The sequence below is a fragment of the Nematostella vectensis genome, chromosome 9 (assembly GCF_932526225.1).
Source record: "Nematostella vectensis chromosome 9, jaNemVect1.1, whole genome shotgun sequence".
Taxonomy (NCBI): domain Eukaryota; kingdom Metazoa; phylum Cnidaria; class Anthozoa; order Actiniaria; family Edwardsiidae; genus Nematostella; species Nematostella vectensis.
The window spans coordinates 6,269,616-6,288,447 of NC_064042.1; the positions used below are offsets into that span (position 1 = coordinate 6,269,616).

General features: G+C 38.8%; 1 protein-coding gene across 1 annotated transcript; it reads right to left on the reverse strand.

Moving 5' to 3' along the window:
• On the reverse strand, window positions 1-18,449 carry LOC5507096 (cullin-4A). Its single transcript, XM_048732607.1, has 23 exons — window positions 17,938-18,449; window positions 16,793-17,012; window positions 16,073-16,142; window positions 15,509-15,582; window positions 15,184-15,282; window positions 14,592-14,655; window positions 14,099-14,188; window positions 13,735-13,817; window positions 13,111-13,178; window positions 7,070-7,188; window positions 6,545-6,682; window positions 6,364-6,418; window positions 6,233-6,270; window positions 5,353-5,419; window positions 4,964-5,160; window positions 4,603-4,710; window positions 4,174-4,287; window positions 3,771-3,894; window positions 3,175-3,248; window positions 2,358-2,456; window positions 1,812-1,865; window positions 1,309-1,407; window positions 1-1,109 (listed from the first exon to the last, which is right to left on the reverse strand). Exons 1-23 carry the CDS (start codon window positions 18,302-18,304, stop codon window positions 1,014-1,016), a joined length of 2,517 nt encoding a protein of 838 aa, XP_048588564.1. The 5' UTR covers window positions 18,305-18,449; the 3' UTR covers window positions 1-1,013.
• Between the last annotated feature and the right edge of the window lie 383 nt (window positions 18,450-18,832).

Here is an 18,832-nt window from a genome sequence, read left to right on the forward strand (position 1 = left end):
TCTACTTCTGCTAAAAACCTTTATTACTTATATATATATACTTCAAATTGGTACTTCGCATCTACACGATGCAGCGGGCTACTATTATCCCTGCCCTATAGTACTTCCAATGATGTCAAACATTTCTCTAACATAATGAAGAAGGCGGAGGAGGTTAAACTAGGAGGAGGGGGGGGGGGGGGGGGCTTTGAGGATAGAGGGTCTTTAAGGCAAGAAAGGTTTTCAGACAAGAGGGCTTTTTAGACTAGGGGGCATTTAGACTAGGTCATTTAGGCAAGAGGGCTTTTAGACTAGGGGGGGCATTTAGGCTAGGTTTTTTAGGCAATAGGGCTTTCAGACTAGGGAGCTAGAGGCATCGCCTCAGTGCAACCCTTATGTAATTATCAAATATTCCAATACTTTTTGTGTAGAAACGGTCAAGACGAAACAAGAGAATAAAAAAGAACAGCTAAAAAAAGTTTGGACGATTCAACAATATGTATTTGGGCAAGGAAAGTGGAGGAGGACTGGGCAGGAAAGGTGAATGAGGGGAGGCCTGTAGAAGCCTGTAGAAGATCTAAGTAAATATAGCAGTTTAGTGACTTTGCCTTAGGCATCGCATGATAGTCCGCCATTTGATCAGCAATATTACGATTCCCTTGATCCTTTGGGCACATATAAAAACAACGCTTATAGACGATCGAATGAGCCCACAGTCACGTGCTTCGAGAGTAATGTCTAGAGGGTGAGGTCATTGGACACGTTAAACAATGTCTACAGACACGTAATATAACTTATAGTCACAAGACCAAGTCATGCGCTGGCATTCATAACATTAAATGTCATTATTAAGCCGGATGTGACGTCACATGCCGGATATGACGTAAACCTCTAGGTTGGTAACTCTAAAGTCCAGAGCCAGAGGATTGGCTATCACCTTGTTACGACAAGCAACATGGTGGCACTGATGGGCTATTTTCTTGTCACGTCACGCGACTTTTTGGCACTGATTGGCTTGCTATCTCCTTGTCACGTCACGCAACATAGTGGTACTGATTGGCTATCTCCTTGTCACGTTCCATGTAGTCACGCTCGATAAGACTCTCGATGCGCTTCTTGAGGTCTGTGGGCTATTAACATAAGAAGTATGTAGTTCAGGGGCCGGTTCCTAAAAAGCAGGTTAGCGCTGACCTAGGGATAAAGACGACCATCTTGTCATTTCATCATCCCTACGGGCTAGCGTTAGCCTGCTTTCTAGGAACCCGGCCCAGGAAAATGGGGTAATAATTAAGCTAGGTATTGTATATATTTGCATGTATAGTCTTATACCTTGACGGGGAATTTGAGCTGGGTGTACAGCTCGGAGACGAGTAGGGTGTGGCTGAGAGTCTTCCTCGTCTTCATGATCCGCACAATAGCAGCATCAATCTAAAAAAAAATGTACTTACTGTACAACTTCTTCTTTTTAAATTATGATTCGGCAACATAGGAGAATATGTAGATCCATCTTTCAACACAGATATACTGGAATTTTTATACTACTTCATATGATTATTATTCGGCAACTTAGGAGAATATGTAGATCCATCTTTCAACACAGATATACTGGAATTTTTATACTACTTCATATGGTTATATGCGAAACGCAAATTCATCTTGCGACACCTTATTTCCTTATATGTCAGTCTTATAAATCTATATTGATATTTGCCGATTTCATACAAAATCGTTATTGCATCACACAAATAGTTAATGATACTAATCTCCATGGAGACCGTGTGATTAACACATGAAGTGATACGTCATCTTCAGCTGGATGTGACATCACGTACCTGGTACTGTCTGTCCTGAAATACACGCTCTGTTGTGTTGACGTTTTCTTCGGGCTGAAAACAGCAACAGTTAGCCGCTTGAAAGGGTTAGTGTCATTAGCTCTACTTATAGGAAAAAGAGCTTTCAAAGAACTTCACAAGACGTTCATTATTTCTTGTGAGAATAAGCTTTCAAGAGTAAAATAACAACAACTAGCTTTAAAGGAGGGAAAGAACAAATATATCGATAAATATTTAATTTTATATAGTGCTTATACAGTATGTGCAATGAGAATTGAGAATGTCCCACCCTAGAATTGAGGAAAGCTCACGTACGTTCAACAAGTTAAATTCACTGCCGAGAAACGGAAAGATACTATTCTTGTCTCGCGGGAATCGAACCCGTTTCAGGAGAATTAAATAGCTGGATACACTGATCCGCTAACACACTTGACAACCTCTGAGTCTTAAGCTGCCAGAAAGAGTGTTTATGACATCTGATAAGAATAAGCATTCTAACGTATGTCAACCAGACTTAGCCGGTAATCAACCATGAATGGCAGTTACCGTTTCTTTCATCTGGACTTGGTTGATCTTGATCCTGATCAACTTGTGCTTGAATTCTTTGTTAAACGTGAATACATCCCCATCTTCAATATCTTTACTCTGCAAAGAAACAGTCCTATTTAGTGACAGTTCAGGGTGCTGAGAATATCATCATACTCCACCACGCCCAGGGCTCGCATATGTACATGAAGGTCTCTAGTTAGCAATGCCTTTGTTACTGTTTTGATTTACTGTCGAATCCGTTGTAAAGCGACGCTGCATTCTCAAAACATAGATTTGTTTTTCTCATTTGGGATTGTCTGTTCCGCCAGTCACTAGGCCAATCAGATTCTTGCCATCTCTCACCTAGTGCAGTTGCCTGGCCTTCTGTCGCGACACTGTCTGGTTTTTGTCCAGAGGATAGCCAGGGAAGTGCACAAAGTGAGACTCTGGCTCAGAATGGTTTTTCGAGGTTTAACTGACGGAATAAATCGTGGTTTGAAAACGCGGTTTCCGATACAACGGATTTGACAGTAACATGAAAAGATCTTAAAACAAAATCCAAGGATTAACTTATACTTCTTTAACCAAATTCAATAAAAAAAGAAAACAACAGCTCCCCCAAACCAGCCGATGGAAATGGATACTTGCTCACACTTTATTTTTCAAGGATTTTGTTCATCACGATACTCAAAATAATAATTTCAGCTCCCAACAACAGTAAAATAAAATCTCGAATTGTTCTTGTCTCTTGCAATATCGTTGTAACCTGTACCACAGTATTCACTGAACGGATCACAATGTTAGGAGCCATGAGGCTTGTATCAAACAAACGTACCTGAGGTCTCTTTTTAATCACGCGTGCTTTCCCACATGCCAGAGACTGTAACGTTCTTCGCAGCTCTCCGTCCTCTGAAAATTAGCAAATGACCAAAGATTACTCAACAACAAACAATTAGGGGCGAGATGAAGGTCATTTTTATCACAAGGGAGGATCCTGTCATGTCTTGTGCAAAGTCAGGGGGTTTGCAACATGAAAAAAAAAAATACACACACATCAGAAAGTGACAATTTTCATAGCATTTTATAACTCTCTATAATCTATAATCAGAAAGGTCCAGCCCCCACAACTCCTCTCCTACATCCACCAGTTATGAATCTGATATTGAAAATATGTGTGGTTCTCTAGTCTAAGCAAGTCCAAGTCACCCACACCAGTGGCCTGTTTGATGTCCTCAAGTGAACACGACTCACCCACACCAGCGGCCTGTTTGATGTCCTACAGGGAACACGACTCACCCACTCCAGTGGCCTGTTTGATGTCCTCAATCGACCATGACTCACCCACACCAGTGGCCTGTTTGATGTCCTCAAGTGAATACGACTTACCCACTCCAGTGGCCTGTTTGATGTCCTCAAGTGAATACGACTTACCCACTCCAGTGGCCTGTTTGATGTCCTCAAGTGAGTACTCATTGCCTTCGTTGAACATGAGAAGTACTAATGTCTGGAATAGTGATACTTGTAGTTCTTTTTTCTCCTGAACCCCGGCAGAACCCTAGAAACAACCGGAGAATCATTCAAGGATATGGTTAGGACAACCATAGTTTGAGCCATGCATTCTTTGAAACACATTTCTTCATGCTTCACCTGTTTGTGATCGGGCTCAGGATCACTTAGTTTGCATTCAAAAAAATACTTTTAGGTCCACAGTGCTGGCAAAAAGACATGGGCTTGTTTCAATTGTGCATTCAATCTGACATAATATTATACCTAAATCACCTTTATATTGAAAAAGTAGAAAGCCACCAATAAAGAAACTTTTGACGATCTTTACCTCACTGAAGTCTGCCTTCACAACACAGTGACCCAGTGTATTCTGCCACTGTAGTTTGCGTCCACTGTGCTTTGCAAGATAAAACTTCTTAAATGTCTCTTGGTAGTGGACCATCTAAAATAAAGGAGATCTAATTATAATAAGTAGTATAAGATATTTGCCTTTACTGTATGATTTTTTATCACTTCATTTCAAGTTTTTAAAATTAACTTTTTTTTATAAGATCTCAATTTCCTCTTCTCCAATATAATATGTTTTAGATAATCTATTTTAGAGTCTTGAAAATTATCTTTAATTATACGATCTCCATTCCATCTGCTTCAGTTTTAGGTAATCTAAATTTGGGTCTTAAAAATGATCTTTTATTATAAGATCCCCATTCGCTCTCCTTTGCTACATGCTTCGATCATGTTTTTAGCCGCCTTGTACCTCTGTTGGAAGATGGACATCCATTGGCAGGTAAGTGGGCCAGTACCCCATGGTCAGAATGCTAACAACCATATCCATATTCCAGGGGAGACTCTGGTGCTGTAGGTACTGATTGGAGATATTGACATGGTAAATATTAGAATTCCACCTCCATTCCTTTGTTGATTAACTCGGGTTAAGGCTGATTAAAGGTGGTATAGGATACACACGGTAATTGGACTTTCTTAACTCAATGTGCAAGCGCATTTACCGTGCACATTTGCACAGAATGTCTAGACTTTATCCTGTAATTTGTGACTTTGTTTTGGTTACGTTATTGCACTTATCACCTGTTTTAATTAGACTGTAGTAGCACTTTTACCTGTCTGAATTGAACCATGACATCCTTAGACAGTTCCATGTCCTTAAACATGCCTTCAAGTTTACTTGTGAAGGCAGCGCCACACTCTTGCTTTAGCTTGGATAGCATGGACTTCTCAGCATCTACTGAAGCACTTTTGCCAACAAGCAGTCGTTTGGCAAGGTCCTTCTTGTAGAAAGCCTCATACACGTCCTTGCCTGAGATCACAAGACATGTCGCATTAGCCATTTTGTAGACACTAAACAGTAAGTTTTATAAGATTAAAAGACATGTCAAATAAGTCATTTTTAGACACTACAGCACCTTGTTCAGAAGACGTGGCAAATTAACTTATTTCACCAAAGATGAGAGGCACCATATGCTGACATGATTATTGAGTAATATCATACCGTGAATAAATCTGAAGATGACCATAATTCTATCCAGTAATCTCTCAAGTTCTTCTTCAGTTGCTTCCTATAGATAACAATAAGAACTCATTAATGTGGCATTTTTTCTTTAGCTGATAAAGATATAAATAATATGTATATTATGTATATTTACATAGCTTTCTACAATAGTTCCCAGCTTTTTGCTTTTTTAAACAAATTAGAATGTTGTCAATTTAATCTGATTCTCTCTCTTATACTACTGTTATTCATTATTATTTAATATATCCAAAGAAGGGTGACAATTTACAATTTATAAACAAACATAGTACAAACACATATACACACAGAACAACTGTACACATTTAAAAAAGCTTTTTTTTTCATTGAAGATCATTTTGTTGTTATTCTCCAAAGCAATGCCTCTCCTAATATCAATCTTTCCATAAAATATGAACATTCAAAGTTAGTTATAGATCATTTTGTTGTTATTCTCCAAAGCAATGCCTCTCCCAATATCAACCTTTTCATAAAATATGCAGCGGCGTAGCCAGGATTTTTAACAGGGGGGGGGGGCAAAAGGCCATTTCAATGCATTTTCTCCTGTATTTTAGATGATTTCTCATTCATTTACTGTAATTTTGACTGCTAGAAGGAAGGGCCCTGGGCCACCCCCCTGGCTACGCCCCTTATACTGTATGAACATTCGAAGACATTGAAAAGAGCACTTGTGCTGTTTAGAAAACTTCCACAAAATAATATTTTGCATCATAATATCATCAATATCATATATACTGTAAATGTTGCCTTTTCCCTTCTACTGTACCCATATACAGCTAAATTTGTATTATTCAAGGGTAGGCTTATAATTATAACAATCTGAGCATTCAGTCTAACTAACCTTATTTCCTGCTCGCAATTTGGAGTCTACAAATTTAGCTGTTGAGGAAATTAGTAACAATATCAGCAAGAAAGATCAGGAAATCTAAGAGTTGGCATACTTATTGTCACAGTAATCCTAAAGAATGTTACCTATCAATTCTGCTGGTTTGTTTGGTCTTTTGTTGATGAAGGACTCGAAAGATTCCTGTTAAAATAGATAGAAATAACTCAGAACATATTTATCTAGAAACAAAACAGTTTTTGGAATTGATGCCTTCCCTGTATATTTGCCCACAAATATCAGAATAAAAATTCTGTCTGCTTATTATACCTTCATGGCATTGACAAATTTCTCACTCTTCATAAATGCTTCAGCAATCATTGTGTCAAGCTGCTCTTTAAAATCCAAGAGTTCTTGCACCATTGTCTTGTCCTTCTCGGGATTCAGAACTATGCTAATGCCTTGTTTCTAAGAAGAATAAATCAACAAATCAACAATAATGAGATGCCTTTGTGTTGTACTTCTTGTGATCTAGAACTAAGCTAATGCCTTGTTTCCAGAAAAGTAAATCCACAAATCAACAGAATACTAATAAATAATTGAATAAAAAAAATCAAGGCAACTAAAATATATGTAGTTATTTATGGATTCATATTACTTTCAAAGAAAGCAATTCAAAAGTCTGGTAAGTCCGATGTTCTTACTTGACAATTGTGGATCAAAAAGCATAGGATGATTTTTATCTTTTGAATGATAGAGCCAATACAAATGGATGCTTAATGACTGCAAAATGAATGCTTAATGAGGGCAAAATGGTGGTGTGATTGCCATTCTTTATTTGTCTGTGAGCACTACCTTGATAAATCCACTGAAAGCAGCACACAGTTCCTCCATGCCTTTTCTGACCCGCCCAAATAGCTGGTACATCAGGGCGAGGTCCGCTATCCTGTTACTCAGCATTAAGTTGTCAAAACCTGTCGAGGTAAAGGGGGGCGATCGGTTACACTCTAGAAAGCAATTCTCTCGAGGTAATCACAAACTGCCAATGACAAGGTACTATTCTCGGTATGCATAATTTAGAATAATTACTTATAAGACTGTGAAGATAACGATAATTTACTCAGTCTTCACCAAACGGCTTAGCAGAAGGTTCTGTGATTTGCCAGTTTTGCATAATAGCACACTCAATGGCTCAAGTTCCCCAACCTGTAGATGTTCCGGTAATAGCTGCTAAGCTATGCTGTTCTGCCGGCCGTTTTGCCAGCCGTAGTGCCAGCCGTTTTACCGGCCGAACCTGCGCAAAATCCAGTTGCTGCCCTTGCGGATCAGGTTGCTTTGTCTTTCTTGTTAGCAATTTACTTCAGTTTAGCTGTAATAAGTGTTAAGTTATTTTACGTTAGGAGTCGTTTTCTTTATTTTTGTCGGTTTCGTAGTTATTAGAGTTTTGGTGTATTTAGCTTTATGGTCTACTTATTATAGTGTCGTGCTATCTGTGTGTTGCCTCAAGTCGTTTTATTCCTTTTTTCCGCATTTAGTTAGCATTACCAGTTTTGTATTATCTTCTTAGTAGTCGTTTTTCGTTCTATATTTTTTTTAGCATTTCTATAGCTTGTTAGCGGTCTTTTGTTCTTTATTACCGTTCATTTATTCGTTAGCCCTAGATTCTTTGGAGCTCGTTAGTTATTTCCCACAGTACTTCCCAGATCTAGTGAGCGTTTTTTTGATCTTGGCTTCTTTTCTTTTTATTCAGTGCGTTATTAGCCTTAGTTTTTTGCACTTGTCATTACAAGTTTAGTTATAGGTTCTTTTGGTTTCTCGCTTCTGCATTTGCATTCCTTGTTTGCATTCCGTTGATAGTCTATTTTCTAGGCCGTAGTGAAGAAGTTATGCCAGCCTATCAATTTCTTATAGGCTTGGGTCTGGCCAAAATTTTCTAGGCCGAGGTGACGAAGCTATGCCAGCCTATCAATTTCTTATAGGCTTGGGTCCGGCCAATATTTTCTAGGCTGAAGTGAAGAAGTTATGCCGGCCTATCTATTTCTTATAGGCTTAGGTCTGGCTAATATTTTCTAGGCCGAGGTGAAGAAGTTATGCCAACCTATTAATTTCTTATAGCCTTGGGTCCGGTCAAAATTTTCTAGGTCGAGGTGAAGAAGTTATGCCAGCCTATCAATTTCTTATAGGCTTGGGCCCGGCCAAAATTTTCTAGGCCGAGGTGACGAAGTTATGCCAACCTATTAATTTCTTATAGCCTTGGGTCCGGCCAATATTTTCTAGGCCGAAGTGAAGAAGTTATGCCAGGCTATCAATTTCCTATAGGCTTGGGTCCGGCCAAAATTTTTCTAGGCCGAGGTGAAGAAGTTATGCCAGCCTATCAATTTCTTATAGGCTTGGGTCTGGCCAAAATTTTCTAGGCCGAAGTAAAGAAGTTATGCCAGCCTATCAATTTCTTATAGGCTTTGGTCCGGCAAATATTTTCTATGCTGGGGTGAGGAAGTTATGCAAGCCTATCAATTTCTTATAGGCTTGGGTCTGGCAAATATTTTCTATGACGGGGTGAAAAAGTTATGCTAGCCTATTAATGTTCTTATAGGCTTGGGTCCGGCTAAATTATCTATGACGGGTTGAAGGAGTTATTCCAGCCTATTAATTTTCGTATAGGCTTGGGTACGGTCAATTTTTCTAGGCCCGGGTGGAGGAGATATACCAGCTTATCAATTTTCATTTAGGCAGGACACCGGCCTAAAATATTTTAGACCTGGAAGGAGTTATGCTAACCTATCGATATTATTTAGGCTTCGGTTCGGCTATGTTAATATTCATAAAAAATAAAATAATAATAATAATAATAAAATAATAATGATTGGATATGGATTTGTAGTAAATCTCTGAGTCAATTGTGCAAGGTGATATCTGTAGCAACATTTTGTTTGTTATCTAGAATATCGAAGGACAGCTTGCAGAGCTCAAGAAAAAAATTGAAACGCTTACTCAGGCAAGGGCTGACAATGATGTTGAAGCAGCCCTTCGTAATGTGAGGAAGGTGGTGTCCCGGGCTCCCGAGTCTTGATGCGCATCTCGCTGTCTCGTCTTTGGAAATTCTTGTAGACGCCGCAAAGTTCTCATCGCATAAAGAAGCGAATTATTATGAATCTTGTCTTAAAGCCATTCGAGAGCACGTCCATGACGGGAACGTCCGTACCCTACTGCAAAAGCTGGTAGGGTCTAATGAGGATTGTAAAGTGGCCTCGATTACTGACAAGTGGAAGAAGCTTGGGAAACCTGCTCAACCTGGCTATTCTACACCGCCTGGCTATACGCCACCTCCTAGTTATGCGCCTCAGCTTGTCTACCATGACCCTCGAGCATCTTACAGGGGCAATCAAGGGTGTTTCTCCTGTGGAAGTTTCTAGCATTTTGAGAGGAATTGTCCTAAGCGCCGCCCTCCACAGTTCTCAGGGAGACGCCCTTACAGTAGGGGATTCAGTAGAGGCCGCATAGGTCGAGGACTTCGTCCTTATTGATGTGATGATTTGCACTTTGTATTTGGTTTATTCATTAAACTGTTTTCTTTAAATACTGTGTAACCTGAGTTCTTTATATTTATTCTTATATTTTATTTCAGTTGTTTTTGTTTTGGTCTCAGTCCGGCATTCCACTGGCTTACGATGCGCTACCCTTGCCTATACTCCGTTCACGCGGAGTTTTCTTAATCCAGTGGCGTGCAGGTCAGCCTTGGTTGTAATCATATTGTCTTTGTTACTCCCAGTTGCTTATATTCGTTTTTGTTTTTAGGATTACAACTCCTCCTAGTCTGAGTTATCTGAACTTCTTGTTGCAGCTTTAAGAGAGAACATATCTACTCGTTTCTGTGACTGGGAAGGCAGGCCTACTCACGCCACTGGATTATTACCTTCCATCTCTGACATATCTCAAGGGAAGATTCATGCCTCCCCTAAGATTTTAGGTTTTAGGGATCCAGAACATTTTCGAGCAGGAAATATCAGAAATTACTCGGAATACTGGGATCTAGTCATTTAGGAATCTAACTGCGATCCCAGGGTGAGATCTTTCATTTCGCACTTCAAAGGCAACTTCCAGGTAACATTTTATGATAGTGATTTTCCACTGAGCATAGAACTAGCTAACAACCCATCTTGTGTAGGGTTTGAGGATTTTATCTCATCTACTATTTTACAAAGGGTTCGAAATGGTTCGCTTACTGTATTGGGACAAGTTGGTCTCACTACTCCACCTCATTTGGTCTTGCCTTTAACTGTAGAGCCGACAAAACCTTGGTTATGCCACGAAGAGCGCTTTCTAAATGTATGGATCCAAGACTCCCCATTTTCCCTGGATCACCTGTCGGATCTTCCCAGATATGTAAGGCGATCGCATTTTCAAACTACCCTAGCTGACAAGAGTGGTTATGACCACGTTCTACTTACGAAAAACTGTAGGTCCTTCTTCGGTTTCCAATGCCGGGGCTGGTACTTTACATTTAATACTTTACCCTTTGGGTGGAAGGCAAGTGCCTTTGTTTATCATACGATTGGTCACGCAGCAACCAGTTACCAGTTACCTGTTCCCAATACATCGATGACCATCACATTGACCAACTAGTTCAAGGACAGGGGGATACGAAGTCTTGGTCAAATTTACAGTTAAGTGAGGCAGCTACCTTTATCGCTTGCTCGGTACTTATCAATCTTGGATACTACATCGCCTTAAAGAAATCATCTATCTCCCCTGCTCAACAAGTGGTATTCCTAGGTCTTATTTGTGACTCTTCCGTCCTCACGTTCCACCTCCCAGATGACAAAAAGAAGAAGTACGCAAATCTGCGAGAGGACATTCTAGCCTCCAATCATGTTTCTCTCAAGACTCTTCAAGTTTACTTTGGCCATTCCAGCAGCCCAATTATTTTCCAGAGCTATACATAGGGCAATTTCCTCGGCATTGAGAAACAAGCGTCCTATTAAGGTCACAGGCGATCTTAAACAAGAACTTCTGGAGTGGAGGTTTCTTGACAATTGGTTGAGTAATGTTCCATGGCTCGATGAACGACACTTGACAGTTTCTATTAGCTCTGATGCTTCCAATAGTGGTTGGGGAGGTTCTATTCTTACTAATCAAGGCCAACGTACTACCATCCGTGACTACTGGATCCCTCGAATAGATGCCCATCTGCTGGCACGAGGCCCTAGGTATAGGTAATCCTGCGACGCATTCTTCTGTTAAACAATATCTTAAGGCGATCTCAGAAGAACAAGCTTGTGCTTTAATATTACCCCGAAGCAAGCTCGCCCTTTGTTTCTAGACAAGCTTGTTGCTTGCTAAGCATTTAAATTCGGTTTTAGCTACGCCGGGTATCCTTCCTATAGACTTATATATTGCTTCTCGGGACTTAGCCTTCTTTACTGTTAACTTTTTTTGCAGTAGATAGATCCTCCGACCTGGGTAGAGTTAGGACTAAGGAGGTCTTACAACTTCCCGACGACTCCGGATTTTTGTTTAATCAAACTTTTGGTAAAACGCTTAGGGGAAAAAACACAATTTTTTTCTTCGTTAAAAAAGTTGCTTCTCCATATGTATGTCCTAAGCTATGTTAGTCTATGTGATAGAATGAGGATAGAATTAAGACGTGGATTTCTATTTAGATCTACAACGCCTAATAATTGTGTTTCTACTTTGCCATTTGTTGGGTCAACGATAGCTAGTAGACTCTCCAAATATTTAAAGGATTTAGGAATTTACGAGGGAGAAATGATTCATAGTTTCAGAGGTGCATGCTCTATCACTCTCTCTATGCTCGGTGTTTCGGAGAAGCAGGTCGGTCAACATGTTGGTTGGAATAATAATGACATGGTTTCTTATTATTCTCAAGTTCATAAAGTAGTGCATGCATCCGCAACAGCTTCAACTCTCGCTGCAAGCGCAGCTCACACTGATAACTCTATTTCTCAGGCGGAAAGCATTGGTGTTATTTATGAGGCTAATAATCTCCCACAAAATTATAGATATGCATTCTAGGTTGATTTAAGTTCGATTGGTATCAATTGTTGTAGAACTTTTAATTCTATCCAGGTTCTAGATTAGTTTTTTTTTCTACTAGTCATTATAATATCCTTGAGTTGTAATATAGAATTGTATGCAATTCATGTTATTAAAGTAAAGAAGTCTGAGATTTGGGTTTGGAGTGGTTGTTCTTCATTTTGAGTTAAAGGTATTATGGGGATGGATATTTATTAGTTATGGGTCATTCTATGGGGTAGTGATGATAAATATTTAGGAATGCACAGTTTATTATGTTATGGGTAATTGAGTTGTGCAGTAAAGGTTTTAGAGGTTTTTGTAACCAAGGATTTATTGGACAAGCTAGCCGATTGAGCCTATGCTTTCCCATTACTCTTCACAGCTCTGAAGTCATTGTTCTCTTTATTCATATAGAGAATATTTATTCTCGGTATGCATAATTTAGAATAATTACTGTGAAGACTGTGAAGATAACGATAATTTACTCAGTCTTCACCAAACGGCTTAGCAGAAGGTTCTGTGATTTGCGCACCCTCCTCCCTGCAGGAACGGAACTCTCTCTTTCACTCATCTTTTCTTTCAGGACCTGTTGTCCTGCTCTTGGCCTCAGAGCTTATGCTTTCCCATTACTCTTCACAGCTCTGAAGTCATTGTTCTCTTTATTCATATAGAGAATATTATACTGTTGTCAAATGATAGATAGATATTGACTACAAAAATAAATTTCCTCAATATGACTACTTTTAACTCTCAACTTTAAATCACACTCAACACAATTTGTTATGGAAAGATTGATTATAGCACTGTACACTGTACACCTTTCTTTGATATGCTAGTTAAACATAATAACGGTACCTCACCTTTCTGTAATATACTGGTCAAGTGCTGACCAAGGAGCTGCTTTTCAACACAAAGAATCAATGGTTTCCTTAAAAAAAATAATAGCAAGTGTCATAGTATGCATTCTTCATGCAAATCTACTTAAAGTTATTTGGATAAGGCTATTTTTATGAATGCTTTTATTTATTTTCAAATTGAGAGGTAACCCTGTATGATTTCGCCCTAAATATTGCAAGCGTTCAGCACTGTCTTCTAAAGGTTGTTCTAGGTAAATAACAATGTGTATAATGTTGATTGATCTAGGCATTGAATAACAATGTGGAAAAGAATGTGTACATTGTTGATCGATCTAGGTGAATAACAAGGTGTACATTGTTGATTGAACTACAGTAGGTAGTGAATAACAATGTGTATCTGTTGGTTGATCTAGGCAGTGGAAAAGAAAGTGTATATTGTTGATAGATCTAGGTAAATAATGGGCAGAGGGTAGCCAGGATTTTCAACAGAAGGGGGCGAAAAGGCTCTTTCAAGGCAGTTTCTCCAGCATTTTAAATAACGTCTCATACATTTACTGTGTTTTGGGCTGCTAGAAGGGGGGCCCAGGCCCCCTGGGCCACCCCCCTGGCTACGCCCCTGATATATACCTGGTTGATTGATCTAGGTAATGAATAAGTCTGTCCATTTCTTCTTTGAGTCTTTTGTCAACATGAGCTAAGTACTTTGGCACCTAAGGAAGGAAACACAGAACAAAAAAATCTCAAACAGAAATTTATAATATGAACTATCTCAAAAAAAACCACTGAAGCTTACTGATGTTTATTATGTGATCACTAAAAAACTGTGTCCCATAAAGAAAATAGGGCGCTGGTACAGTTTCCAAGCAATATTGTTTTTTCTCTGCCATGATAAAAGTTTTCAGCATATAGTTTTGTAACATGTCCTCTTATGTTTTATAAAAATTTTCTTACTACAAGTATGCAAGTGCCTTGAATTATCGCTTTAGCTTACGTCTGTCTCCTGCATGTATCTATTTCCCTCTTGTGAATAAAGAACATCTGTGGCTTCTAGAAACTTGGACTCAAACGCATCTTCATACATCTACCACATTGAATAGTCTTTGTTAGTCATTAAATGTCACCAAAGTTTTTATCATGACTTATCTCTACAGAACGGCATAACTACTTTAAAGAATACTGGCCAACTGTTGACAAAATAGATGGTTTCCATAGGCGTGGTGGAATCAGGAAAATAAATCAACATCAGATTGGGTAGTTTTACTGTATTTAGCCCATTGTTAGAGCAAAAGGGACTTTAAGGGTGTTGGGACATTTCTTGTTACTTGGCGATTTGGTTTTAGGCCCGCGCGTGATCATCAGGGAACTTCCAAGTAGGCTATTGTGATCAGATTAATAATCATCATGATTGTTATAATTAATCATCAATGATTATCGCATCACGGTCACTGCACCACTGCAAACCCTAGCAAACCTTTTTAGCATACCTGAATGTCTGCCAGCATTCTGAGAAGGCTTTTCAATAATGATCTGTCTACTGCTTCACCATGTCTGTAATCAACCACACCACTAATATCATCACTAATTATCAATAATACGACAAGAGCCTTAATCATAAAAAAACACAATTACTATCACCACCATCATGATCATCATCATCACTGCCACAAATCACAATTATCACCATAATCATCGTCACCACTGGCAACACCATTATCATCACATGATGATAATTGTCATCAACACCTTAACTATCATATTAATCATATTAATCATCATTACTACCACCATCACCACCTCAATCCAGAGCATCCTCATTACCTTCACCAACATCATCATTATCACGATAAAACCTCACCATAATAACAATCATTATCATCATCATTTATCATTATCATAATTATCACCAACACTTCAATCATCATCTACACCAAAAGTCACCATCATCACCTTCCATCAGATCATCATCAATATCATCATTATCTCTACAAACATTATCATCACCACCACATCACCACCACCACCATCACCGTCATCGTCATCATCACCATCACTGCCACCACCACCATCAGATTTTACCTTTCTTTCTCAATCATCTGCAGCAAGCCATCAACTGTTCTCCTCTGTACAATAGGGTTGACCATAATATGACTTCTAAAAAGATGCAGTCCCATGTCCCTAAAAATTATATACATATTTATATCATAATACATTTTATTAGAGCAATCCATATTGTGTTATAGAGGAATAGAGACCCAGACAGTAAAAAAGAATATGTGACAACTCACGCGAAAACCTACCTGAGGGTTTGCCAAGAGGTTGGCCAAACTTGCACCCCTTTTGCGGAAACACTAGCGCCCCTTTCACGGGATAAATATAAATCATATAAATCCAATCTCCTTACCATAACGAGAGGATGGATGTGTTCTGAAGAACATATGTTCTGTCCAAATACAGGAATATACTTCTAATCATGATCTGTAAGGGAAAAATTAAGATAAAAAGGCTATTTTAATGAATATTCAAAATAAGAGACAGTTCAATTTGTGTAAAATACTTTAAATATACCCTGTTGCACTGATAATAAAGGTGGTCTATGTGCATGGTCTCTGCGTGCCTATTGTTTGAGGGGGGTAAACCCTGATAATGAAGGTGGTCTATGTGTATGGTCTCTGCATGCCTATTGTTTGATGGGGGTAAACCCTGATAATTAAGGTGGTCTATGTGCATGGTCTCTGCATGTCTATTGTTTGATGGGGGTAAACCCTGATAATGAAGGTGGTCTATGTGTATGGTCTCTGCGTGCCTATTGTTTGAGGGGGGTAAACCCTGATAATGAAGGTGGTCTATGTGCATGGTGTCTGCGTGCCTATTGTTTGATGGGGGTAAACCCTGATAATTAAGGTGGTCTGTCTATGCCTGTCAAAGTTCTAAGCACATACTTGACAATGAACTGCAAAGGACTCACCATTTGCCTACAGTGCCCCTCCCAGCATTGTTTCAGTTTGCCCAGGTACAGAACACTGTCCATTGAATCTGTATGATGGGTTAAAGAAACTTGGTCTTATGGAAATACCACAAAAACGAAATTAATCATATTAACATGTGAAGATTTTCCAACAACTTTTAATAGCAAAACAGCCTTCTGGCTTTAGTATTATAACAGAATTATATTTCACACTTTTTTGATTGTCCAACATTTAAATGGCCTCTCAGATCACAAGTTGGTGGACAATAAAAGAGTGTGAAATGTGATTCCGCAAGTAACTCAAAACTTGAATATTGTAATTTATAGCAATTTATATCAAATTTTGCAAAAGTTTGAGGGACACTGCTGTAAATTGGCCAAGAGTAAGGGAAATGCAATATTCTATCATTTGGACTACACGTATATTTGGTTGCACTCAAAGAATCATAGAGAAATCACATGGCTTCTTGGGTATCAAATAAATAAGCACAGAAGTGTAAATGATAACAATTCTAGGATCGGAGTAGCATTCAGTTGTAGCATTCTTGTCGAGGTATGTGCTTGTAAACATTTACAGCCATTTGTGCACATTACCCATAAATCAATGTGACTTACAACACGTGGATTTGATAGCGCAATGTTATTTGAAATAGGTAAATGGTGATCAAACCACACAAGGGATCTCATACTCTACGATGTCCTAAAAATTGAAAAGGATATCCAGTGAACTGCACTAGATTTGACTTGACATGCTGTTCACATTCTGCCTTCAGCTGGCTGTACAGTGTTGCTGCCATCTTATGTGAGCACATGTTCTCCACTGCCTTGTACAGTTCCTCCAGACTGTACTGTATGGATGTCTTGTGGTGGATGGCACACACAGCCTCCTTCAGCTTTAGCCATGTTGCCTCCTTGTAGTTATCAGGTAGGTCTGGCTTAGCTAGCAAGAAGTCACAGATGATTAGCATGGAAGGCTTTGATTCTGTATCTATTTATCTCTAGTAACTGGTAACGTTATCTCGTAATTTATGAAAAAAAACTATTTCCTGATCATTCTTCCTAAACTAAAATAATTGTTGGGATGCAAAGGCATGCTTGGAATAATTTAATGCATCTTAACACTGTTTACAGATGGCAAGGAGAGAGAGTACTCGCTCATCATTGAATATTACCCCCTTCCACCACCGCTCATCCCTCAATTACAACTTACCAACTATTTTCTTTAGCAAAAGTTGATCCAATGTTTATTGTGAAGTTTTTCTTTATACAAAAATCTAAAAATTCTCTATACATTATCCTAATAATCTGACAGCTTAGATTCGAATTAGGTGCTATTTTCTAGGTATGGTGTCCGGATGGGTTTAGTAAACATAAAGATAAACAATAGATAATCTTATATCAATACGGTGAAAATGCCAAAAGTACAGTACTATTTCTACTACTGAAAGTGGAAATTCAATTTGGCGTATGTACATGCAATCTCTGAGACACTCAGTACTATACTTTGTGTAATACACAAAGAGGAGGCAAATAAATACAAGTTCAATCAAGCATACAAGGGGGGACAACATCGTACAATTGATGTGTTTGTAGAAAAGTACTGGTAATACATTTTACATAATAAGAGAATGTCATTTCATCAAACAAAACATAAGCTTATAATGGTATCTTATAATGATACCAGGTCCAGTTTAATAACGACATCAACATCATACGAACGATAACAAATATAACACACTCTTAAATAAAGTGCAATGCATGACCACATACGAGATGTATTGAAGGTCGCTGCAAATATGCGATCAAAATAAAGAAGCTGATATCAATCATTGACTCTCAAATAACCTACAACACCCAATGAATACCTTTGAAGTTCTTTATAACGAGTTTTTTGGCTTGGCCTGGCTTAGACGTGGAGCTGGCCATAGGCGAGCGCTCATGGAAATGATTGCCATACTTTGAGAAGTTCGCTCTTTTTCCTGAATCTGCCATTGACGGGGGAACCCCTTCCTCCCTTTCTTCACCAAGTTCAGTTCTATTCCTTTTGGACGGAGGATAGCTAAGTTCACTTTGCAAGTGGTCCAAATTTCTGGCCCCGTTTTTCACGCCAGCGCTTCTACTCAATTTCCTCTTCTTGTCGTTCGAGTTGTCAGTGTTTTCTGTCGAACTAGAGTGACCGCTCTGGCTTTCTGAGGCGCCAAAATACTCAACATTCTTCCTTAATGGCAGCATTCATTCCTATATGGCCAACTTCAGGCCCTCAAAAAGCGAAAATCGGTAATGAACGCTTATCCAACGCAACAGAATGTTTCTCAAGAAAAACTTCAAACTGGTTTATTGCTGGAGACTCATGGACGAATACATGAGGTGAGAAAAGTACTGGGAGCTAGTGGACGTCGGATGCACGAGTATACCCCGACGAAAAGCCGAAGATCGATGAAGGCCGAATGCGAAAACAATTTTTTTTCTAAAGTATCAAAACGCTTCGTCCTAACACTGTTAAGGATTTGTCTTATCCTATCGCCTATATTTTTATAAAGTGGATTTATTAGAAAAGAAATAAAATATATGAAAACTATTCTAAATTACACTTTTTCTTTGAATTACTATGCTTCGACTTTTCCTTTGGAAATCAACATGTAAAATGAGGTCAATTCTTTGATCCTAAAATGCATTTATTTTGATAAAAGAAGCCCGAAAATGCTTTTCTAGAAGACCAAGCAAACCTTCAAGGTTTCCTGTGGTTTTATAGTGGGTGTC

What these genes read in the sequence shown, in the direction of transcription:
- LOC5507096 (XM_048732607.1), bottom strand. Translation starts at nt 18,304, where the DNA reads ATGCTGCCATTAAGGAAGAATGTTGAGTATTTTGGCGCCTCAGAAAGC. An exon ending in AGGGGCACTGTAGGCAAATG is followed by an intron (nt 15,583 to 16,072) that starts GTGAGTCCTTTG and finishes TTTCCCTTACAG; the next exon opens with ATCATGATTAGAAGTATATT. An exon ending in CATCTTCAGATTTATTCACG is followed by an intron (nt 5,161 to 5,352) that starts GTATGATATTAC and finishes TTGTGATCTCAG; the next exon opens with GCAAGGACGTGTATGAGGCT.